The sequence below is a fragment of the Amblyraja radiata genome, chromosome 11 (genome assembly GCF_010909765.2).
Source record: "Amblyraja radiata isolate CabotCenter1 chromosome 11, sAmbRad1.1.pri, whole genome shotgun sequence".
NCBI lineage: Eukaryota > Metazoa > Chordata > Chondrichthyes > Rajiformes > Rajidae > Amblyraja > Amblyraja radiata.
In genome coordinates, this window is record NC_045966.1 from 46651533 (window position 1) to 46677447 (window position 25915).

Below are 25915 nucleotides of genomic sequence, written 5' to 3' on the forward strand. Positions count from 1 at the left end.
CAGGGTGAAAGGTACAGATTCCCTTCAGAGTAGGCTGGGCATGTACATTTGGGGAGAAGGAACATAAGCCTTCAATGCACAAAGTAGTTTTGAGCCAAAATCAAAATGAATGGCTTGTGTAGTCATTTCAGAGGGCATTTTTCGGAGTAAAGCATGGAGTAAAGATGGTCTGGAATCAAATATCATCAATATCAGGTAAGCGGGGCAGTTTCCTTCAACTAAAAGGTTGTAGTGAACCAGGTTTTCTATGAAGCAATCTGAGAGCTTTTAAGGTCGTCATGGCTAATTATTAGAGGGAAAATAGAATGGTGGAGCAGACTCGATGGGCCAATTCGCTTAATTCTGCTCCCATGTCTTATGGTCTTATGGGCTAATCAATCTGAATATAAATTCCAAAGCTGTCAATGTCAGATTTGAACTCAGACCTTTGAACTATTAGATTAGAATAAATGTGAGGTTATCCATTTTGGTGGCAAAAACAGGAAAGCAGACTATTATCTAAATGGTGGCCGACTAGGAAAAGGGGAGATGCAGCGAGACCTGGGTGTCATGGTACACCAGTCATTGAAAGTGGGCATGCAGGTGCAGCAGGCAGTGAAGAAAGCGAATGGTATGTTAGCTTTCATAGCAAAAGGATTTGAGTATAGGAGCAGGGAGGTTCTACTGCAGTTGTACAGGGTCTTGGTGAGACCAAACCTGGAGTATTGCGTACAGTTTTGGTCTCCAAATCTGAGGAAGGACATTATTGCCATAGAGGGAGTGCAGAGAAGGTTCACCAGACTGATTCCTGGGATGTCAGGACTGTCTTATGAAGAAAGACTGGATAGACTTGGTTTATACTCTCTAGAATTTAGGAGATTGAGAGGGGATCTTATAGAAACTTACAAAATTCTTAAGGGGTTGGACAGGCTAGATGCAGGAAGATTGCTCCCGATGTTGGGGAAGTCCAGGACAAGGGGTCACAGCTTAAGGATAAGGGGGAAATCCTTTAAAACCGAGATGAGAAGAACTTTTTTCACACAGAGAGTGGTGAATCTCTGGAACTCCCTGCCACAGAGGGTAGTCGAGGCCAGTTCATTGGCTATATTTAAAAGGGAGTTAGATGTGGCCCTTGTGGCTAAGGGGATCAAAGGGTATTGAGAGAAGGCAGGTACGGGATACTGAGTTGGATGATCAGCCATGATCATATTGAATGGCGGTGCAGGCTCGAAGGGCCGAATGGCCTACTCCTGCACCTAATTTCTATGTTTCTATGTTTCTATGTTTGAACTCAGGCGTTTGAAGTATCAGGTTAGGCTTCTGGTTTATTTTACTGCTAAATTTCCTAGGTATATTTCCTATCCTCTTGCTCCCCTTCACCTTGCCATTCGCACCTGTAAAATAATGCGATGGCAACAACATGCGCTATAAGAATAGAATATAAAGTGTTGAGTCAGGCAGCACTTCTGAAGGAAATTGATTGGTGATGTTTTGAGTCCTGACCCGAAACGTCACATAACCATGTCCTCCAGAGATATTACTTAACCCACTGAGTTACTCCGGCACTTTGTGTTCTATGCAAGTTCGTTACATCTCCATCTCTGTGTGCTTCAAGAATTAGCAATTAATTTTGGTAACCCACACATTTGCAAATGATTTAATCCCAGTTACATAAAGACAATGCAAATGTCTTTCCTAATAGAACTTTAAACATACCTTGCCACGGTGGGATCGAAGAACATTTAATTGAGAACTGCCATACCCATTGTTACTCCAGCACTTTGTGTCTTTTTGTAAACGAACATCTGCAGTTCCTTGTTCCTGCTCTTTGCATTTATTTAGCTCTTTTTGTGGACTCACGATTTCCAAAAGTGTTTTACAGCCAGTGAAGTAGCTTGAAATATTGTTATTATTGTGCTGTTGGAGGAACAGCAGGCATGTTGTACATAACAAGTTCTCATATACAGCAATGAGATCATCTGTTTTATTGGCAATGCCTGTGGGACTGTGAGAAGAGCTTATTCTACTCTCTGAGTAATGCTCAGGGAATTTCCAAATCCACCTGAGAGGACAGAAACTTCAGCTGAAAGATGATGTGCCTTCTACTGTACAGTGTCCAGACCAGGTAACCAGTCCACTGAAGTACCAGCCTGGATTACAGATCCTGAATCTCTTAAATCTGACAGTGGTAAGGATGCTTCATTTGTTATAAAGCAGTAAAGGGTATTTTGAAGATATGAAACCTACCATAGCATGGTTAAGTTATTGGAATATGGTGTAGTTAACCCAGTGACATTAGTTTAAATCCCACCATTATAATTGGGGACATTAAAATCAAGTTTAGCTTAGTTTAGTTTAGATGTTGGTGAGTCCACACTTAGAGCATTGTGTTCAGTTTTCGTCACCCAGCTATAGGACCAATACCAGTAAGCTGGACAGAGTGCAGAAAAGATTTATGAGTATGTTGCCAGGACACGAGGAACTTGAGTTTAATTTAGTAGGTATGTTGCAAAGCCTACCTGAAGCGTCGCTGAAAATCTGTCGCTGCGGGTGTGCGCGATTTTGGCGCCGTTTAGAGGGGGGCGGGTTTAAAACGCGATTTTCTCTAGGCTGTTCAAATCGAAGATGTTCAGCCTAGTTAATTATTAACGAAAAATCGCTGGAAGACCCCGTCGCAAAAGCTATTATTAGTTTTAAAGACCTCGTATAATAGTTATAGTAGTTTAAAAATCAATCTCTAAACCCGCGACCACCAGCAACCGCAGGGTCTCATAAAGCAAATATCTGAAGTTAGGCTGTATATTTTTACATTAAAAAGGGCTTCTTAAGATCCCTTTATACAAAGTTTAATATTTCGAGTAGCTCATTTTGGGCCCATTATATCCCGCAGTATTTTTCTGGGCATTTGGGGGCACAAATCTAGCGCAATGTGAACGTTCTAAACCAGCGCGTTCACAGGGACCCACTGGACAGCTGATTTAAAATGGGCATTTATTTACAGCAATTGAACACTGAATTCCTTCCATTTGGCCTATAAATTAATGTAAATGAGATTTAAAAATCATGTTTTATTGTGAATTATTTGTGAATATTATTTGGACATTTAGGCTATTTAAAAATGTTAATCATTTATTAAGAAATGGATAGATGTTTAGATCTAGTAATTGAAGTCTGAAATGAGCTACAATTAGGTAACTAACTAATTATATGCTTTAATTTCAGGTCATCCAAGTAAGATTATTTTATATTTGTTTCAGAATGCTTCAATCTATGATAACTGAAAATTTCATTCAGTTCTCTTAATTTTTAAGAAAGTTATGGGCTTTTGACTGTTCACGATCACAGCTTTTTTGTTATGTCCATAGAAAATCAATAGGGAACAAGATGCTCATTTCCGAGTATGAAAATGGCCATAACTTTTTAAATACTTGAGATATGAAAGTGAATTAGGTGGCAAATTAAACTTATTTTTATGCTTTATCTGATGGGATAAAATCTCAAAATTTTGTAACATTGCTAAATTTAGTTTAGAGAAACAGTGTGGAAACAGGCCCTTTGGCTCAATGAGTCTGCGCCAACCAGTGATCACCCATACACTAGTTAGTTCTATCCTCCGCACTAGGGACAATTTACAGAAATCAATTAACCTACAAACCTGCACATCTTTGGAATGTGAAAGGAAACCCGGAGGAAACCAACACAGTCACAGGGAGAATGTGCAAACTCCGTACAGACTGCACCATACACAGGATCAAACCCCCGTCTTTGGCACTGTAAGGCAGCAACTCTACCGTTGCACTATTGTGCATTAAGTGATAAGTTATATCTAGATTTAAAGCTAATGATAGTCACAATGGAACCACGAGGTTGTTTTAATAATCAACTTGATCCACCAAGATATTTGGAGGAATATCTGTGATCCTTACCCAATTTGTGATTCACGGCCCTCAAGAGTCTTTGACTGTTAACTATGTCATCAGTTCATGGGTCAGTAAGAATGGATATATAAATGGTGGGATTATCAATCTTGTGAATTAGTTTGTTTCTTTTCCAGACTTGAAAAGCCTTTTGTAGCTTGGAGGTATTTTCAGCTGTAGAGCATTACAGGATTTGTCTACCAGGAGAATAGCATAGAGTGTCAAAGACAACATTAGATGAGGTATTATTTCCTTCTATAAAAAACACAATGCATTCAACAAAAAAAGAATCACCCTAGACTTTGCTTTTTCTTTAATAATTCATTTCAGTACCAGCTGTCGTGTTCCTGTGTTCGCTTGAAGTGACTGAAGATGCTATCAATAAATTATGTGCCAAATTTAAACTTCAAACCAGGCTAATGTGAACATTTCTGTGCAGTGACAGTGGAGTCTTTTTACATGGGGACATGTCTTTTTGCAGAGGATATGCAGCTTGGGAGTGAAGTTGGTGGCCATGTGGTTTGTTCGGCATGAGCATTTGTTTTAAGTTTTAAGAATTAAAGAAGTGTAAATAAAAGATCTACAAAAAAACTACTGCGGCTGTAACAGTGTGCAACGGTTTGTGGGATGAGTTCTTCGAAAAACACATAATGCGTCAAACATAATGTAGAGAAGATTTACAAGGATGTTGCCAGGACTCAGGGCTGAGCTGTAGGGAGAGGTTGAGCAGGCTAGGACTCCATTCCTTGGAGCGCAAGAGGATGATGGGTGCTTATAGATGTATACAAAAGCATGAGAGGAATAGACGCACAGTCTCTTGACAAGTGTAGGGGAATTGAGAACCAGAGGACATAGATTTAAGGTGAGGGGGGGGGAAGATTTAATAGAAAACTTGAATCACCAATGCATTGACGGTCGCAGTCTGATTTAAAGCAGTCTGATTTTTAACAAGAGTAAACTTTGTGCAATAGAGCACAGTGGAATACAATCTGTCACATTCCATCCTTGAATTTCTCTGTAGACTGGGTTCTATCTGTTAGGAGCAGCATTATTTGAGAGCAAACATGAGAGAAAACCCCATGCTGTTGATGTGGGTAGAAAAGTGGAGAGGGTTTTTGTGAGGTCTATCAAAAGGAAACCCTGTGGAAATGTTCCTTTGCTTTATACTGCTGTATATATATAGGTTCAGTTTTTGAATGATTTGTGATAACCTTTTTCCTCTCCTTAACGTCATCTCTGTCTGTTCGTCTGACACACGCCTCCTCTTTGCCAGCCGGCACATGCTGTTGAAGTGAAGTGTGCAACATTACAAAACAAGAACATATCCTGAGGATGATCCAAGGCTAGTTTGTGATCAATGTGATACTTCTGTTGAATACCAGTGAGTGTTATTGTGTGGGACAAGTGCAACTTCCAATTGGCTTGCAAACACCAAATGAATAAAAGTTCAGCCTAAGGTACACAAAATTGCTGGAGAAACTCAGCGGGTGCAGCAGCATCTATAGAGCGAAGGAAATAGGCGACGTTTCGGGCCAAAACCCTTCTTCAGTTCAGCCTATGTGTTTTTTGTTTTCTTTTTGGTTTATTTTAAGATATTTTGCTGGCGCTACTTAGGAACATATGATATGAGAACAAAGAGCAAAAGTGCAGGTTGTTCAGTCCCTGAGGCCTGCTCTGCCATTCAATAAATGACTGTTTTTCTCTACTTTTGTGTCCAACCACAACAACAGATTTCTTTTTAATAGAGTCATTGAACCATAGAGCACAGAAACAGGCCCTTCAGCCCAACTCACCCATGTTGACCAAATGCAGGCAGATGGCATTACTGAAGATGGGACATGTTGGCCGGTGTAGGCAAGTTGAGCCATTGGGCCATTTTTCACACTGCATGACTAAAATGCCCACCTACTCGTATTTGCATGCATTTGATCTATATTCCTCGAAACCTTTCCAACAATAAGTATCCTCATTGTACCTGACTCAACCACTTCCTTTAGCAGCTTAATTCATATACCTCCCACACTCTGGGTGAAAAGATATTCCCTCAGGTTGTTCTTTCCCCTCTAAATTTAAACCTATCCTCTAATTTTTGATTCCCCAACCCTGAGAAAAAGACTGTATTCACTTATCAATGCCACTCACGATTTAATACACCTCTCTATGATCACCTCTCTGTCTCTTGTGCGCCAAGCAATAAATTCCTAGCCAGCTCAACCACTCCCTTTAATGGACGGCATAGTGGCCCAGCAGCAGAGGCTTCTTTATAGCGTCAGAGACCTAGGTTTAATCTTGACCATGAGTGCTGTCTGTCTGGAGTTTGTACATTACCCCTGTGAACATGTGGGTTTACTTCGGGTGCTCCAGTTTACTCTCACATTCCAAAGACGTACAGGTTTGTAGGTTAATTGGCCTCTGTAAATTGACCCTTGTGTCTATGATAGAACTAGTGTACGGGTGATCGATGGTCAGTGTGGACTCGATGGGTCGAGGGCCTGTTTCTTTGCTGTATCTCTAAACTAAACTAAACTAAATGCAGATCATTGAGTCCTGGCAACGTGCCCACTAATCTTTTCTGCGCTCTTTCCAGCTTAATGGTATCTTTCCAATAGCTGGGTGACCACAACTGAACAAAATGTGCTCTAAGTGCAGCCTCACCGACATCTTGAAAAACTACAATATAACATCCCAATTTCCATACTCAATGCCTTTACTGATAAGGCCAGCATGCAAAAAGCCTTCTGCGCCACCCAGTGACAAGTACATTTCAATACTCATTGACTGAGATGTTAATCAATTCCATCTGGATGACTTGGTTCTGTAAACCTCAACACTTTTGGCAATTGAAATCTATCCATCCCGGTTTTGGAAGGAATTGTGACTAAAGGGAAATTGTTGGGCAGGAGTCTGAGCACACCCTGCTCTTCACATTTCCATCAGTCAGTGGTTGATTAATAGAAAGGTTTACTGAGAGATTTGCTGATATCCTGTACATACCGTGGTGCAGTCAAATGCTAAGTATATTTCTCGAATGGAATCATTTTCTGGTAAGTGGTGAGTGAGTAATTTGAGAAGTAAGATGCGCTGCGCGCGATGTGATTTGGAAGATCGCCCGGTGTGCCTCTGTCCTACCCAATATCAGGCTTGGATCTCCCGCCGTTGAACCGAGAACCCACCCAGAAAGTGAAGCCGCCAAGCCCAGTGGGCCCTGCTGCCCCACGGATTGGAGAGGAGGAAGTAGGAGTGGGACAGGAACTGGTAAGCAGACTAGCTGTTGGAGGCAGTGCAGTACCTCAACGGTGGAGTGGGCCACTGGAGGCCTTGCAGCAGCCTGGAGCTCGACTGGACCAGGCGTAAACTGGCACAGAGCGGTGGAGCAGTGGTTGTGGACACCAACGGCCATGCCTGGCCAGGCCAACTCTGCAACACTGCCAGGATAATGGGTCTCATGCTAATAATCAGAACTCCCATAACAACTAGAACTTGAAAATGGTGCAGTATCTGGTGATTCAGCATACTATCGCAGTGTACTACAACTATTCACTGTAAATTGTATCTGAGATGCTTATCTAAGAAGTATATAAGTGCTTATGTATAGTGAGACTTAAACTAAACTGGATACAAAAATAATTTCACTGTACCTCGGTACATGTGACAAATAAAATACCATTCAACCATTGAAATAGAAGTGCCCTTCTTCTCAAAGTTTAATTGTAGTTTAGTTTGGTTGAGTTTAGTTTTGAGATGCAGCGTGGAAGCAGGCCCTTTGGCCCACCCAAGTCCACTATGACCAGCGATCCCCACACACTAACATAATCCTACACTCTAGGGACAATTTACAATTTTACCACAGCCATTAACCTACAAACCTGTACGTCTTTGGAGTGTGGGAAGAAACCAGGAGAAACCTCACGCGGTCACGGGGAGAACGCACAAACTCCAGACACTATCCCTCTGCAAGAGCTGTCTGTTTGCTGAATGTTGTCAACAGTTCCCGGTCTCAGTCCAGCTCTTCTACCTAATACTGCTTAGTTGCACCATTTTCATCTCTAAGTTCAAGATGCACTCCAGGAGCTTGCATACTTGAGCACTTGGTTCTAAGAAACAGTGCAGTGCAGTATCGAGGGAGTTTCACTTCACAGTCTCTTGATGTAATGCCACTCTGGTGTCTTTCAAATGAGAAGTTGCCTATAAGTGCTGTCAGCACTCTTGTAAGGTGATCTTGTGGCACGGTTTCCCTCACAACCTTCTAGTATTTATCCTTGAATCAAATTATCTAGTTATTATGGGGTGGGAGATTGCAACCTTCACGTGGTCCACCCTGTTTCAACAAATGCAATCAACCTGGCGTGCACAATCAAATAAGATCAAAGAACAAGTTGTCCTTAAGATTGTCCCATACGCAAGAAGAAGAGATATAGTTATTATTACCTTGCTCTCAATAGCAGCTTTATGTATCATACATGTATGCAAGTTGCATGTTGCTTTTCCAAAGTAGACTTTACTTTAGAGATTCAGAGTGGAAACAGGCCTTTTGGCCCACCAAGTCCACACTGACCAGCGATCACCCATGCATTAGTTGTATCCGACATACATGGGATCATTTGCAGAATCCAATTAACCTTCAAACCCGCATGTCTTTGGAATGTGGGAGGAAACCGGAGCACCCGGGGAAATTCCATGAGAAACTTTTGTCTTTTTTGTAAACCACTATCACAGTGAGAATGTACAAACTCCATACAGACAGCACATTTAGTCAGGATAGAATCCAGGTCTCTGGCGCTGTAGGACAGCAACTCTACTGCTGCGCCACTGTGCCATTACATTGTGGAATCGCAAGAGGGATGTGATAGTTACTCTATCAATGCTTGGGTAGCATACAACCTAATGGTATGAACATTAAATTCTACAATTTTAGGTAACTAACTGATTAACACCCTCCTTTTAGACAATAGACAATAGGTGCAGGAGTAGGCCATTTGGCCCTTCGAGGCAACACCGCCATTCAATGTGATCATGGCTGATCATCCACAATCAGTAACCCCGTTCCTGCCTTCTCCCCATATCCCCTGACTCCGCTATCTTCAAGAGCCTTATCTAGTTCTCTCTTGAAAGTATCCAGTATCTCTTCCCCCTTCCCCTTTTTATCAATCTCTTCCCTGTGCTCCACCTGGATGTTCAAACATTTCTCCCATCCCCCCAGTCTCCTTCCACTGGCTTCACAATTTCACACACTATTTGTTGTTTCATGCCTAGCCTTTGTGTCGTCTTTTTGTTGTTGTTATTTTTACTGTGTTTTAAAAGTTTGTGTAAATGTTCTCTGGTTTGTTTTATGTGGGATTCGGGGGAGGTGTCGGGGAAAACTTTTTTTTTCCAGTCTCTTACCTTGCCGGAGATGCGATTGGTTTTAGGGTTGTCTCTCCGGTCGCTCTGCAGCCTAACATCATGGAGCTGGAGGCCTCCTGGGGACTGACTTTGAGCCCCACTGCGGGGCGTGGACTTACCATCGGGGCCGATACCTCGCCTGGGATCGCTCCAACCGCGTCCTGCGGATTTTACCATCAAGTGCTCGCATTCTCGGGAGAGACCGAGTCAGGAAGCTCCAACAACACAGAGACTCGACCAGCCCCGACCTGGGGTCGATCGCTGGTGCGGGGGAGCTGAGATTCCCCCCCCCCCGATGCAGGAGCTGATCACCCCGATGTGGAGAGTTCAACCGCCGGCTACGGGAGTAAGATCGTCCCATCAACGGAAGGCTCAAGGGCCCCGATCGCGGGAGAACAAAGAAGTGAAGAGATTTAACTTTTTTTTCGCCTTCCATCACAGTGAGGAATGTGGAGGAGTCACTGTGGTGGATGTTTATGTTAAAATGTATTTTGTGTGTTCTGTTGCTTTTTATTAGTATGACTGACTTGACAAATGAAATTCCTCGTATGTTGCAAAACATACTTGGCTAATAAAGTATTATTGTATTGTAACCATTTGCCAATCAATAACCCCCCCACCCCCCACCCCTCACCTGTATCAACCTATCACTTGCCAGGTTTAGTTCTGCCCTCTCCTTTCTTCCAGCTAACTCCCCCAACCCCAACCACAATCAGTCCAAACATTGCCTATCCATGTCATCCAGAGATTCTGCCTCACCCGCTCAGTTATTCCAGCACTTTTGTCTTTTTTGTAAACCACTGTCGGCAGTTGCATGTGTCTCTAAATGTAACTTATTCATGTTCTTTCCTTCCCAATCAACTATAGTGTTGCTTTACGGAATTTGCAGCTGCAATTCTATAAACAAAAGATAACATCCAGTACAAATCCCAGATTGGTATTGGTATTGGAGATAGACACAAAATGCTGGAGTAACTCAGCGGGACAGACTGCACCTCTGGATAGTAGGAATGGGTGATGTTTCGGGTCGAGACCCTTCTTCAGACTGAGGTAATGGGAATTTTTGGTCATGCCTACCGCGATAGTGAAATCTCTGTGTGGTATCCAGTCAAATTATACAATACATAACATGTACAAACAAGGCATACACAAGTACAACAGGAAATGATAAAATACCAAAGTGCATGAAGTGTAGATGGAATTGATGGGGGGTGGGAGCAGTTGGCTGGATTGTGTGTCGAAAGAAACTGCAGATGCTGGTTTATACTGAACAGAGACACAAAGTGCTGGAGTAACTCACTGGGTCAGGCAGCATCCCTGGAGAATAGGAGTAGAGGACATCTTGATTTGGAACGATTCTTCAGATATATGGAGCTTATATGCAGCAATGTAGCCTGTCTCCACCAGACAGTTCCATAGATAATGGGCTGAGTCTTGCTTACCTGCTACCGAATGGTTCTGTAGGTAACTGCTAGCTCTCTGATCTTCAGAGAAACAAGGAACAAGAATAGCTTATTTGAACCTTTGAATGCTCTTCGTCATTCAATATTATCATGGCTGACCCCTGATCTTATATTCCCACTCTCTTTCATAATTGTTGATGCCTTTCGTGCTTAGAATTCCATCTGATTCCATCTTCAATACGTACTTTAATTCTTTTCCACCACCTTTGATAATATAGAATCCAACACTCTGATGATTTTTCTCCTCACCTCAGTCTTAACTAACCTACTCCTTTCCGTAAAATGCTTAACCAAGATAAATATTCCCCCATATCCAATCCCTGTAGCTTTGTAACTCAACAGACTTATTTAATTCCAATCTCTCCTCATACAACAGTCTTTAGATTTTAGACCTTGGGGTGTCTCTTAAAGATAGCGGAGTCAGGGGATATGGGGAGAAGGCAGGAACAGGGTACTGATTGGGGATGATCAGCCATGATCACATTGAATGGCATTGCTGGCTCGAAGGGCTGAATGGCCTACTCCTGCACCTATTGTCTAATGTGTCACAGTGACGTAGGGGCAGAGTTGCTGCCATGCAGCGCCAGAGACATGGGTTCAATCCTTGCAATGCTGCCCATAGACTAAGCCTTTAGTAAAGACAAAAATGGCACACAGTGCCCCATGTGTGTGACGCAGTGATGGTCCTGAGCTCAGTGAAGGTCAGCAAACCAAATGCCTTAACTCTATGGCGGCCTTACAGCGCTTGTAGCACTGGAGACCCGGATTCGATCCCGACTACGGGTGCTGTCTGTATGGAGTTTGTATAGTATGTTCTCCCCGTGACCTCGTGGGTTTTCTCTGAGATCTTCGGTTTCCTCCCACACTCCAAAGACGTACAGGTTTGTAGGTTAATTGGCTTGGTATGTGTAAATTGTCCCTAGTGTGTGTAGGATAGTGTTAGTGTGCTCGGGATCACTGGTCAGTTCTGACTCGATGGATCGAAGGGCCTGTTTCCGTGATGTATCTCAAGGTCAAGGAATCAAGGTCAGTTTATCGTCACATGTACCAATTAAGATACAGTGAAATTCAAATTATTTGTGTAAAATAACTGCTTTTTAATGTGTAGGTGACATGGGCCGCGGAACCGGGGGGGAGGGGGGGGGAGGGGGGGGGGGGGCTGCAGCTCCTCCACTTTTTTGGCGAGACACACTTCATAACCCGAAATTATGGCCTGTATTATCCCCCAGTTTTTGGAGGTCGAGTAACAACAAAAGATAATAATTGTGCCACCCTCCCCCCGCTCGGTCACTCCGCTCCCTCACCAGGTACCCCCGAGGCCGGTTGTAATGTTCTCCGTCAGGCCCTGTTGTGACTAGCACCAAGAATTCACGTCCGCCACCGTGTAAGATAAGTTTAATCTGCAAAGACTGAAACTTCCAGAAGGTCACTTGACCTCAATCACGAGGCACAGGTACATTTGCCAGCTTCTGCTTTTGGCCTCAAGGGGCACTGTCATTTACACATTACATATATTACATTACATATATTACATATAGTACATTACCAAGACATCACACCAGTAATCAGTGATCGCTCAGCCCCTCACTTTCAAAAACGTTCCACGGCCGCAGGGTGACAACGTCTGAGATGTTCCAGATAATTGGGAAAAAGAGTTTTTATGAAAAACAATTAAAGTGCATACAATTGGTTGACACTTTGGACAAATGGGATACATCTCTAGGCAGTGATTAGTGGCACACTGTTGGGATCAGTGCTTGGGTCAAGCTCTTCACAATATATATATCGATGATATGGATGAGAGAACCAAATATAATATTTCTAAGTTTGCTGATGACATGAAAAAGGATGTCATTGGGAGTTGTGGGAAGGACACCAAGACGATTTCCACAGCTCAATCAACAAATGCAATATAAGATGATTAAAAATGAAGTCATCAACCTCATTACAGAGAAACAGAAAGGCAGAGTATTAGTTAAATGATGAGGGATCAGCAAATGTTGATGCAGAAAGGGATCCAGGTGTCCTTGCACATGGGTCACTGATTAGCATGGAGTTTAGTTTAGTTTAGTTTGAACTTATTGTAGGGGTCATTCATGCTTAAGCTAGTTACTGTTAGCATATTATCATTATTTTGTCTAGACATTTCTGGCAGTATTTTTTTGAGCGCTTGGGGGTGGTCTTTTGATAAGTAGATGAACGTTACATACGGCGTAGTCAGGCACGGATATCGCTAACAAAACATGGGGGGGACACACAATTTCTTGGCGGCTGCGCGCGGCATGCGCACACACACGCGAGGCTTCGGATGTGGGCCCTGTGGATGGTAACATCGGAAGCTGACCTGGTTGGTGACCGACTGAACTCCAGCAACAGCAGCTTTGTCCACGCTGAATCATGGGGCTCAAAACCCTAATGCCCCCATGTTATGTAATCTGGACTTTATCAGGTGCTTTCTAAGGGCTGAATCGGCCCATTCGCGGGGCTTTTCATCGGCCGGCGGGGGCTTCAACATCGGGAGCCTCGATCGCCTCGATGCAACAGTTTGAATTTAAGCCGCACCGGGCGCTGAAAGGCCCCCACGAACGGGCCGATTCAGCCCTTAGAAAGCATCTGATAAAGTCCGGATTACAAAACATGGGGGTAATTGTCCCCCACCTCAAAGCATGGGGGGGACGTGCCCTACCCCTGCCCCCCCCCCCCCCCCCCCCGTCCCCTGTACCCCCCCCCCAGGATTTCCGTCCATGAGGGTAGTCACAGGGTGTGGCCAGATCAGACAGGAGCGGACATGGGAGAAAGAATAAAGTTTTTTACCAGGTCAGATAGTAAGAACGGAAAGTTACAATTTGTATAAGAATAAAGAGGATCTGGTATGTTCACTTCTTTGTCTGTACAACTCCTTCAATAAAGAATCAATTAAACTGGAAAGAACGACTGGAGAGAGTGTTTTTATTATCGTCTGCGTAAGTTCTACTTCTCCCCGCCTGTGTAGTGACGGCAATGAAAAGTTGGACATTGGAAAAGCTTTAAATTGCCATTATACTTATTGTAGTTGTTATTTTAATATTTGTCTTTCTCTGTTAATATTTACATGTTTTCGATAAAATCTATTTTAGTTTAAAAATAATGAAACAGTAATACAGTGGTAGAGTTGCTGCCTTACAATGCCAGAGACCAGGATTCAATTTTGACTATGGGTGCTGCCTGTACGGTGTTTACATGTTCTCCATGTGACCACGTTGGCTTCCTGGGGGCTCCAGTTTCCTCTCAAACTCCAAAGACACGCAGGTTTGGAGGTATATTGGCTTCAGTAAATTGTACCTAGAGTGTATGGAGCGATCTTTGGTCGGTGCAGACTCAGTGGGCTGAAAGGCCTGATTCCACGTTGTATCCCTAAACTAAACTAAATGTTTTATTTTTAAATCAATTTGAATAGTCATTTATGTCAGATCTTTAACTACAGTAAATTAAATCCAAAAGCCTTTGACAGTAAGCTGCCAAAAGCCATGAAGGGAATTTTGGGTGGTCACGCCTCAGGTCTATCTGCCATTAGATCACTCCCTCTAGGAGAAGTAAATCAAATCAGTTGCAAGTTGGGTCCAAGACAATCAAATCGATACTGAGAGAACTCACCTTATTTAGTTTCAAGTAGAAGTGAACTCTTCCAAGAGATGAGATGGACTCCAACTTAATATCACATTTGACAAAGACACAAAATCCCCAGTGTCAGTGCAGAGAGTGGTCCTGACCTCATATCTATCACATTGGAGACCCTCGGACTATCTTTAATCAGACTTTATTGGACTTTATAAATTCATAAGTTCATAAGTTATAGGTGCAGAATGAAGCCATTCGGGCCATCTACTCCGACATTCATTCATGGCTGATCTATCTTTTCCTCCCAACCCCATTTTCCTACCTTCTCCCCATAACCCCTGATACCCCGTACTAATCAGGTTCTTATCTTGCACTAATCATTATTTCCTTTATCATGTATCTGTACACTGTAGACGGCTTGATTGTAATCATCTATAATATTTCCCCTGACTGCTTAGCACGCATCAAGAGTTTTGCATTGTACCTTAGTACATGTGACAATGAACTAAACTAAACCAGTTCTACATCTGTGAGTATGAAGAAGGATCTTTACCCAAGACATTGTTTGTCCAGTCCCCCCACAGATCCACGGGTGCTGCCTGGCCCACAGAGATGCTCCAGCACTTTGTGTTTTGCTCAAGATTCCAGTATCTGCAGTTCCTTGTGTCTCAGTGATTTTGTTATTATCCCTCTGGATTAGGGCTTGAATCCACAACTTCTACCCAGGTTAATGAACTTTGCTGACACTCCTGGTGCAGTGTCATGCCTTGCTGATCAACTGGTCATCTGATATTTAAAAAGAGAAGTTGGAATTAAAGTAAAACATTTCAGTGGATATTTTTAAGGCAGATAGTCCAATTCTTGATTAGAATGGGTGTCAAGAGTTCTGGGAGAAGGCAGGAAAATGGGATTAGGAGGCAGAGATCAGCCATGATTTAATGGCAGAATAGACTCGATGGGCCAAATGGCCCAATTCTACTCCTATAACGTGAACTTGTGAATTACTCATCAATTCTCGTGCAGGATCGTTGATTATAAACATTAACAGTGTTCATGCAGTAATTTCGCCTGATCTGATTAACATTTCTTACGCTTTCTATTTTTATTTCAGATTTCTAAACATTTGCAGTTTTTCTTTCCTTTTCAATTTGTCATGTGTCTTTTTTGACGTTGTGGTTTGCTGAGTGCGGTCAGCTATTTTCTTGGGGAACATTTGCACCATAGTTCGACCATCTGCAATATGGCAACGTATTGAGCATATGACCACGACTGTTACTGTATGTATATTACCCAGACCTGTATATTGCCAGAGGACCAAACTTCTGTGGCCAGTAAGACAATTTGGTGAATACTCTAATTTAAAAAAAGATAAATTAATCAGCCTTCCTGATGTAAACGAAAGAAAATAGACTTTAAAGAAATGTTACTTGATAAATCAGCTGCATTTCCGGACTTTATGAACTCGGCAGTAGAGGCGAGAGAGAGAGAGAGAGAATAAACTCTGGAGAGAGCTGTTCACGTCCTTCTGGCAGTGGGGACATGGACTCGGCGTCTCAGGCTGTGGCAGGTCGCGTTAACACTCGGTGGGAGTTTGAAACAGACCTGATAGGTTTGTACGAATGTGAGCGCCTCACGCCCCCTCTCAGTTTCCAGTTGCAGGAGAGGCTGGGCTTGTTTCATGCGGGGCGGGGACAGGAGGCTGTGAGATTCAGTGCTCATTCTCCGGGAGTTTCACTGCCCAGTTAGGTTTCAGCTGATCGGCGGCCGTTCATTTTCCACCTCCCTGCCTCTTCTGGGAGGGTTCGCATCACAGATTACACAAGGTCTTCGCTCTCCCCTCTTTCCACCCCACCCATCCCCTTTTCCAGAAACACAAACTGATGCAGATTCACAGGCACGGCCGGCGCAGGACCAGGCGAGAGGGAAAGCTGAACTAAAGTGGGCAAGGTGATGGATTAGGGTTGGTATTGGGGACGATTTTGAAACTGGAGTGAGACTCCTTCCTGGTTATCTTGTAGGGCTGGTGCTGGGGAGTGTGGATTCGGTGCATGTTGTGAGTGTGCATGTATTCCCCTGTGAGCTCTCCTTAGCTGAAGGTTGCCCCGGTTTTTTTTACATTTTCTTCCAGGATGTCCCGCGGAGAAATCGTCCAAGTCCCCGACGATGCGCATTTCACCTCGTTCAGGGAACAGTGCGAACGCCACGAAGGCTGGACGGTTCAATACAGCAAAGGAGTGACCACCGTGTGGAACCGGAGACCGGAGGAGAACAAAACCGTGCAGAAATTAAAGGTAAAGGGGACCGGGCTCCTTGAGGCAAAAACTGCACCACCAGCCAGGGAAGAAACGTTCAAGTGCCTTTTCCAAATGAATGCAACGTATCAGGCCTCGAGGGCCTGAGCTACAGGGAGAGGTTGAACAGGGTAGACTCTATTCCTTGGAGCGCAAAAGGATGAGGGATGGTCTTATGGAGGTGTATAAAATCATGAGATGAATAGATCGGGTAAACCTACGGTCTCTTGCCCAGAGTAGGGGAATCAAGAACCAGAGGACAAAAGTTTAAGGTGAGGGGGTGGGATGGAAAGATTTAAAAGGAACCTGACGGGTAACTTTTTAACACTGTGGTTGGTGGGTGTATGGAACAAGCTGCCGGAGGAGGGAATTGAAGCAGGTACTATCGCAGTGTTTAAGGAACATTTGGACAGGTTCGAGGATAGGATATGTTTGGAGGGATTATGGGCTAAACGCAGGCAGGGTTGGACTAGTGTATATGGGACATGCTGTTCGGTGTGGGCAAGTTGGGCAGAAGGGCCTGTTTCCACACAGTATGACAATGATTATGTATCACATCGCAATAGATGGAAAGGAGTTGTTGCTGGGTGTTGGCCAGTATCCCACTATGCCTGGTCATTCATGCCTGAGTCAGAAGATTCTGAGTCTAAGAGTCCCCACAGAGAGATGAACTGTGGAGCTTGGCTGGACTTCGCTGAGGAGGTGTTTATTTTGTTGCATTTTAGCCTTGAGGGGAGAATGGGTAGTCAGGGTTGTGTTTTCTTTGGAGTGGAGGTGGTCGATGATGGAACTGGTAGAGGCGTTTACAAAATTATTGGAGAGACATATTGTAAGGAACTTTTCTTCAGTCTGGAGAAAAGTTCTGACCAGAAACGTCACCTAATCCTTTTCTCCAGAGATGCTGTCTGACCCCCTGAGTTTCTCCAGCATTTTGTGTCTATCTTCGGTACAAACCAGCATCTGCAGTTCCTTCTTCCACAGTGAGGAACTATTTTCCTCAGTGCGTGTGAGGGCACTGTAAAGGGTTTAATGGGGATTTGTGAAACTGATCTTTCACTGAGGTATGAATATTGATTTCTCTAATTTCAAGTAACCCTTACATTCCCTTTCTCGCCGTTCCTCCCCCACCTTAGTCATCCTGCTTTCGTATCCCTTAATTATCACTTCTTCCACAGCCAACAATGGACCATTGTGGGCTCCACCTTTCTGAAGCCATTGGTGCTGGTTCTGAGTTCTGTACCTTTTCATACCTCTTGTTTCCCTCTCCCCTGACTCTCATTCTCAAGAAGGGTCTCGACACGAAACGTTGCCTAGTCCTTTTCTCCAGAGATGCTGCCTGACCTGCTGAGTTACTCCAGCAATTTGTGTCTATCTTCACTGAGGACTGTTGAGATCTGGAATGCTATGCACAAGGGGTGGAGGAGGCAGGTACTCCAACAACATAGTGTTTAGAAGACCACTAGAATCGTCATGTAGAAGAAGGCGATGAGCCAAGAGCTGGAAATGGTATTTGTATAGATAGGTACCTGATGGTTGGCACAATAAAGTGGACTGAGGGCCCCAATTCAGTGTTGTAGGGCTCTGTGTAATGAATTGGTAAACTGGTGGCCTTCCCACATCCCCAATGTGAACTTTAAAATGTAGAAACAAGGAACTGCTAGTGTTAATTTCTAACAAAAAAGGCACAAAGTGCTGGAGTAACTCATAGGATCAGGCAGCATCCCTGGAAACGTGGATAGGTGACGTTTCGGATCCGGAGCCTTCTGAAGAGAAGGATCCTGACCCGAAGAGTCACCTATCCATGTTCTCCCCAGATGCTGCCTGAGCTACTGAATTACTTCAGTACTTTGTGAACTTTTAAATTTCCATTCTACTATTTGGGAAAAGTGAACATGTATTATTCTTAGCTCTCTGGACAATATTCTAACACAGAAACTTGCTATTTCATCACATTTAGTATGACTGCTTATGATGAAACCAGCTGTGCTTTGAGATAACGAGGAAGGCTTTATAGAAATGAAAGTTTGTTTTTTAATTACAGAGATATAGTGTTAACAGATACTATCTAGCAGGTACTATTGTAATGTTTAAGAAACATTTGGCCAGGTATAAGGATAGGGTAGGTTTAGAGGTATATGGTCAAACAGCTGGCAGGTGGGACTAGTGTAGCGCATGTTTGTTCAGCATGGACAAGATGGGCTGAAGGGCCTGATTCCATGCTGTATGACTAAACAGAAAAACCTGGCAAGTCAGGCAGCATCTGCTGAAAGAGAAACAAAGTTAAATTCCCCGTTTGACAGCCTTTCATTGGTTTGGTGTTAGTGGGAGATTACTGTACATGAATCAACTACTGCAGTTCCTGTTATTCAACCATCATCGGACTTCAATGCATCTGCAGTACGAGTATTTTTGTTACTTGTTACAAACTGCAGAGTTAGTCAAATTGTCTAACTTTTGTATTTGAATAACTAGGATTCACAAAAATGCAAGCTAATTTAATGTTGCTTGCAACAATAATCAGATGAGTGGCTTTTCCTGCAATTTTGCCAATGTCTTGTCTTCTTCTGTGATGGAGAAAAAAATAACATTCTTTAACATTTTTTATACGTTAGAAAATAAAATGTTTACTCGTGCAAAAAGTGACTTTAGAATGTTAGGAAAGATCACAAGACATTTCTTCTGGTGGTGGTGTCTAGAAATGGAGAGTCACCATCGTGAAATAAAGTTGTCCACCCCAGTGAGATTTGAGAAGACATTGTCCCGACTATGGGTGGACATTGGGGATGGGACTGGACTTTGTGCCTTCTCCCATAATGGGAACCATTGTGGGGGGATGTTTTTATGTTAAAGCTATTTATTATTGTTATGTTTGTATTCTTTCTTATGTGCTGCATTGGCAAAAGGAATTTCACTACTAGGTGTATGTGACAATAAATCAACATTTGAACCTTTATCCAGAGGGCATTTAATCTTAGGACTGCTCTGTTCAGGAGCTTGGTGTATCCAAGAAAGATGTAAATAGATTTTTGGATGTTAAAGGAATCAGAGGATGTTGATCTCGCTGAGGAAAATGGCAGTGTTAAGAGGTAGAGTCATAAAGAAAGTTAATCTTCTTTAGTTTAGTTTAGAGATGCAGCGTGGAAACAGGCCCTTCAGCCCACCGGGTCCGCACCAACAAGCGATCCCTGCATATTAACACCATCTTACACCCACTAGGGACAATTTTTACATTTTCCAAAGCCAATTAACCTACAAACCTGTATGTCTTTGGAGTGTGGGAGGAAACCAAAGATCTCGGAGAAAACCCACACAGGTCATGGGGAGAAGGCAAAACTCTGTATAGACAGCACCCGTAGTTGGGATCGAACCCGGGTCTCCGGCTCTGCATTCACTGTAAGGCAGCAACTCTACCGCTGCTATCTTAATTGATAGTGGAGTCGATGTGAAAGATAAAGTGGCTCAGTCCTGCTTCTAATTCTCATCCCAGCTCTCCTCCCGAAGAAGGGACAGCACGATGGTGCAGCGGTATATTTACTGCCTCACAGCGCCAGAGACCCGAGTTCCATCCTGAGTACAGGTGCTGTCCCTACGGAGTCCGTACGTTCCTTCTGTGACCACGTGGGTTTTCTCCGGGTGCTCCGGTTTCCTCCCATACTCAATAGGCATACAGGTTTCTAGGTCAATTGGATTTGTTAAAAAATTTAAATTGTCCCTAGAGTGCGTAGAATAGTGTTAGCGTGTGTGGGGATCGCTGGTCAGTGCGGACCCGTTGGGCCAAATGGCCCGTTTCCATGCTGTATCTCTAAACTAAAAACTAAAGATGTGAAGGCTTCTAGTTCTTGCATCCAGCTCGTCACCTTTCAGTCTGAAGAAGGATCCCGACCCAAAATGTCAGATGCTGCCTGACCCAGTGAGTTACTCCAGCTTTTTGTGCCTATTTCTAGTACTTGTTATTTTGATGATTGTTTTTAATATTGTCAAATGTAAAGCTGAGGTGTAATGTCTCAGTTGGAAAGGTTATTGAAACCACTGCCACATACCCAGGATAGCAGTATAGTTCATGTAGTTGTGAGGTTATGTTACATCCTTATAGAATCATGTCCAATCACACAGTGGGCCCTTGTACATACAGGATGTAAAAGCATTGTTGAAGATGCAAAAGGTATTTCATTGGACTGATAGGTTATTCCATGAAGAAAAAATATCCAACCTCTAAAAATAAAGTAGGTAAATGGATAAAGATGATTATTGTACAAATTGACTGGGAAACCTTAGGCAAGGTGTCTTGACTTGAAAGGGAGACTGAACAAAGTATTTAAGGTTAAAAACAAGGCGCCGGTGGAACTCAGTGGGTCAGACAGCATCTGTGGAGAGAAGGACAAGTGACGTTACACCAGGTGACATTACCTGTAACGTTACCTGTTCATTCCGTCCACAAATGCTGCCCGACCCGCTGAGTTCCTCCAGCACTTTGTGTTTTGCGCACGATTCTGAGGAAGGGTCCCGACCTGAAACGTCACCCATCCTTTTGCTCCAGAGATGCTGCCTGACCTGCTGAGCTACTCCAGCACTTTGTGTCTATCTGCAGTTTGTTGAGTCCCCCAAAATATTTAAGCCTCATAACCCAGAAAACTGCAAGTCATCGAGATCGCTAATATCGTTTGGAATTTAGGGAACCTTTACACACAGAGTGATTAAAATATTGGCTTCACCACTGCAAGGAGAAGTTGTGGTGTCTGAATGCATTTAAGGCAAGGCTAGAAAAAAAAGTAAGGGAGTAAAGATTCGATGGATTTTTTTGATTAGATTTTCTGACGTTGGGTTGTTCAGTTGAAGTCCGTTGCAGAACAGAGCAACTGTTGGGCTGAGTGAATGATTTCTGGTGTGTACATTCTATTTTGCAACAAAGGTTGTAGATTTACAAAAAAAAAATATCATGCTGTAGGGTTTCCAGGGTGCTCCAGTTTCCTCCCATACTTCGAAGTATGCCTTCAGATTGACATGGTAAAATTGTGAATTGTCGCAGGTGTGTGAACTTTCACTGTCAGTTTTATTACACTGGTTTTTGAAACATACTTAAAATAAAGCTTTAGAGAGAGAGAGAGAGATGGTGTGAGAGCGAGAGAGATGGTGTGTGTGTGTGAGAGAGAAAGAGAGCCACAACCCGAAACGTCACCTATTCCTTTTCTCCACAGATTCTGCCTGACGCGATGAGTTACTCCAGCTATTTATGTCTATCTTCAATGGTTCAATGATAACACAAAGTATTGGAGTAACTCGGCGGGTGAGACAGCATCTATGGAGAAAAAGGATAGGTGAAGTTTCGGCTCGGAACCCTTCTTCATACTCAATGGTTCTTTACCGTCATATGTACCGAGGTATAGTGACATTTTTTTTGCACATAAAATTCAGTAAATGATCACAATACCTTAGCACAAATACAGATTAAGCACGAAGTGTATAGAAATAGTCCATTGAGAACATCTACAAGAGTTACCAGGTTTTGGCGCCATTTTCACAGTCCAAGTTGCGTTAAATGCAACTGGCATAAAGGCCCGTTGCCCTGGCGATGATGCCAGGCCAAGCAAAGTTGCAGTCATCCTCCACCGTTGCTGCACCACTCTGCGCCACTGCAGGGCGCGTCCGTTCCGTGCACCCCATCTCTTGGTGCGGCACCCGGTCAAGTTGAACCCAGGCTGCTGCAGGGACTCCATCTTGATCCGGATCTTCAGCCAGTGAATCATTATCCCTCTCCCAGCCCGGCCACCATACCTACATCCGATGTGCTCCGGGGGCACACGCCGCCGCCAACCTTGATGGTGCAGAAGGTAAGACATCAGGTTCCTCTTACCGTGCCTTTCTTCTTGCGTCCATAGTCGCCGACTTTCTCCATCCTTATCTCCAGATCTCCGGTCCTTGAGGGGTGAGCAGGGGCCAAACCAGGCCAGGATTCCCAGTTCCACGACCTTCTGCGGCAGATGGGCCTATTCCTGTGTTGTACTGTTCTATATTCTATCATACTTCTGTTACTTTCGTGATATCTTCACAAATAGTGTGCTTAGAGAACTGAAGATTAAAAAAACCATAAACAGCATTGAAACTAATCCAACTATTGATCTGGAAAAGTAAAAATAACTACTTGTGGACACTTTTCTCAGGGTCCATAGACATCTGTCCCTATCACATAAAATGACAACAAATGCAGCATTTTGAGCTAATTACTGAAATATATGAGAAAGTAAATAGTTTGGTTTTGTTACTTCATGGTGGCGCAGTGGTAGAGTTGCTGCCTTACATCGCCAGGGGACGGTTTTGATCCTGATCACGCGTGCTGTCTGTACGGAGTTTGTACGTTCCCCTCATGACCTGCGTGAGTTTTCTGCGGGATCCACGGTTTCATCCCACACTCCAAAGACGTACAAGTTTGTGGGTTAATTGGCTTGGTATAATTGTAAATTATCCCTGGAGTGTAGGGTAGTTTTAATGTGCGGGGATCGCTGGTCGGCACGGACTCGGTGGGCCGAAGGGCCTGTTTCCACGTTGTATCTCTAAAGAGAGCTAAAAGAAACATCCTATTCCGCGTTGAAGACGTCCAGCAATCCTATTGATTTTATAACTCTGGCATTCAAAATGTAATGCCAAACATTAATTGGATTGACGTACCCACATAGCTTTCAGCAACACATGGCACATCTTGGTCTCGCTGTGTCTTTGATTCAGCTTTCCCAGTAAGTCCTGAGCCCTTGATCTTTACCGTGACCAATATTTAATATTTAATTCAATATTTATCCAACTCTCTTATGTAAGTTATTACTGACTCCGCTCCCTTCACCATTTAGGTAGGACATTCCACAGCAAAACAACTTGCTACGTAAAAGCTTTCTCCTTTAATACAGTGTGTCTAATATAGTTCTTCTGCCAATTAGGTTAAATCAGTATTCTCTGATTACTGACCTTTCAAGAGCAGCATAAAGAAGTATTGTGTCTATTAAAAGCCTTCATGATTTTTTGAACATTAAGTTATGAATATTAGCATGAAATTTATTTAGCAGCTTGGCATCTGAATTGAAATATTTTCCCACAAGAATTTCAATATTTTTCACGCATAAAGTTTTTCTTCATTTTGGATAGTTTGCTTATTTTGGCTAGCTAATGAGAATTATATAATAATAATAATAATAAATTTTATTTTTATAGCGCTTTTCTAAGACTCAAAGTCGCTTTACAATAGTAACAGACAATAGCAAACGGAGAAGCGGCGAACAAACAGCGCCAGCGTCCTCTCCGTGCAGCACATAAAGAAAGAATAGACATAACAATAATAGACATTTAATCGGAATAACATATAATCGGAATATAACAAATAATAAAGACATCACAGAGACACAAATTAAAAACAGAATTCAATCCAAAAACAGAAAATCAAAAACACAGTGTGAAGAGAGAGCAGCGGCAACCAATTCGTGCCAGCGTCCACTCTCCCTTCACGGCAGCCATCTTGGACACAGACCTACAAGACTACAGTTAGACAAAAAAAATCATCCCCCCACAGTGGATAGCACTATGGGGGAAGGCACAATGTCCAGTCCCCACCCCATGTTCACCCCAAAGTCAGGCCTATTGAGGCCACTGCAATTGCCTCTACGGAGGCCCGATGTCCCTGGCCGTTCTCACCGGGTGGTCTTGCCCCGGCGTCGGGAGAGTCCTTTCGGCGGCTGGGCCACTTGGAACGGCCGCTTTCTGGTTGGAGCCCGCAGCTGCCGAAGCCGACAAGGCCGCGCCGGTTTGGAGCTCCCAGGCTCCAGATGACAAAGTCGGCGCCGCCTCTCCGCAGCCCGCAGCCCGGAGTTGTTGCTCTCGGCGGTCCAGCTCGCCAGAGCTCCAGCGCGTCGCTCCAGCGCGGCGACCCAGGCAAGGCATCGCCCGCTCCGCTCCGCTCCAGCGCTCCAATGCTGTGCCGCCGCCGAGGCCGAGGTGGTGGGCGGTTCCCGCCAGGAAACGGCGCTCCAAGCCCGCAGGTAGGCCACGAGGACGGATCGACGGGCAGCCCGGAGAAGAAGCTGCCACACCGACCAGGTAGGGACCTAGAAATTAGGTTTACACCTACCCCCCACATTAAAAAGACCATATCCCCTACAAACAAAAAACAGGACTCAGTAAAAACTATAAAAAAAACGGAATTAAAACGGACGGCTGCTGGCTAGCAGCCGTTCACCAAGATGGCTCCTCCTCCTCCGGAGGAGGAGCCATCTCCTCCTCCTCCTCCTCCTCCTCCTCCTCCTCCTCCTCCTCCTCCTCCTCCTCCTCCTCCTCCTCCTCCTGGACATAAGATTAAAGAGACAAAACAGCGAAGTGAACTCCGAATCCACTGCAAACAGAAATACCTCCAAGTTCCTATGGAGGGTTAGGTATGGATTTATCCAACGTTGAGAAATGGAGATTCTTGGTGTGCTGCACAGACAGAAACCTGTCAATTTATGTCTAAATTGCATGCAATGAAGTAAGCACATGAATGTGATACAAATCTAAAGAGGCTTCAGACATGCTCTGTAAATTTTGCATTAGCTGTCTGTGAAGTTCGACTAAATCCTACCAACATCAGGTCACACTTGGGTGTGTGCTTGCATATCTTATATATTACTAAAAGTCTGTTCTTGACCGGTTTTGGCCATCTGTGCTGCGATTTCTGAGAGAACGCCGCCACCTATGGCCGTCATTTTTGGCCACCTTGCTCAGAGCCCCCCTCCGCCGTATATGTGCCGAGGATTTTTCCCGTCGATAAAAAATTACAGATATATTAATGATTTTACAAAATTCCCCATTCTCTCTGCTGCCCCTGCTGGCGGCAGGGGGGAGGGACTATAAAACCAGGAAGTGGTGTGCCTCAATCAGTGTCTGCAAGCTGGAGGAAGGCAGAGGGTCACGTTTCTCTGAGCTGTGAATAACACTGAACACATGTCTACTCAAATGTAAGTGTCCTTAGTGGTTCTAAAACACTTGCAGAATGTGTCTATTGATTCTAAAATGTTTGCAAAAAGTGTTTATTGGTTCTAAAATGTTTGCAAAAAGTGTCTCTTTTGGTTCTACAATGCTTGCAGAATGTGTGTTTTTTGGTTCTAAAATGTTTTTTAGGTTCTTCCCCCCCCCCTTTCCTCTCCCCCCCTCCCTTTCCTCTCCACCCCCCCCCCCCCTCCCCCCCCCTTTCCTCTCCACCCCCCCCCCCCTCCCCCCTCCCTTTCCTCTCCACCCCCCCCCCCCTCCCCCCCCTTTCCTCTCCCCCCCCCTT

At 43.9% G+C, this 25915-nt stretch overlaps 1 protein-coding gene across 1 annotated transcript in view; it reads left to right on the forward strand.

The window, feature by feature from the left end:
* Nucleotides 1-16029: 16029 nt before the first annotated feature.
* The window catches only part of stard10 (StAR related lipid transfer domain containing 10), a 99909-nt gene continuing 90023 nt past the window's right edge, over nt 16030-25915 (forward strand). The window contains exons 1-2 of the mRNA XM_033029858.1: nt 16030-16285; nt 16467-16629. Coding sequence (XP_032885749.1) covers nt 16468-16629 — 162 coding nt within the window. The 5' untranslated portion in view covers nt 16030-16285; nt 16467. The remainder of the gene's footprint in view (nt 16286-16466; nt 16630-25915) is intronic.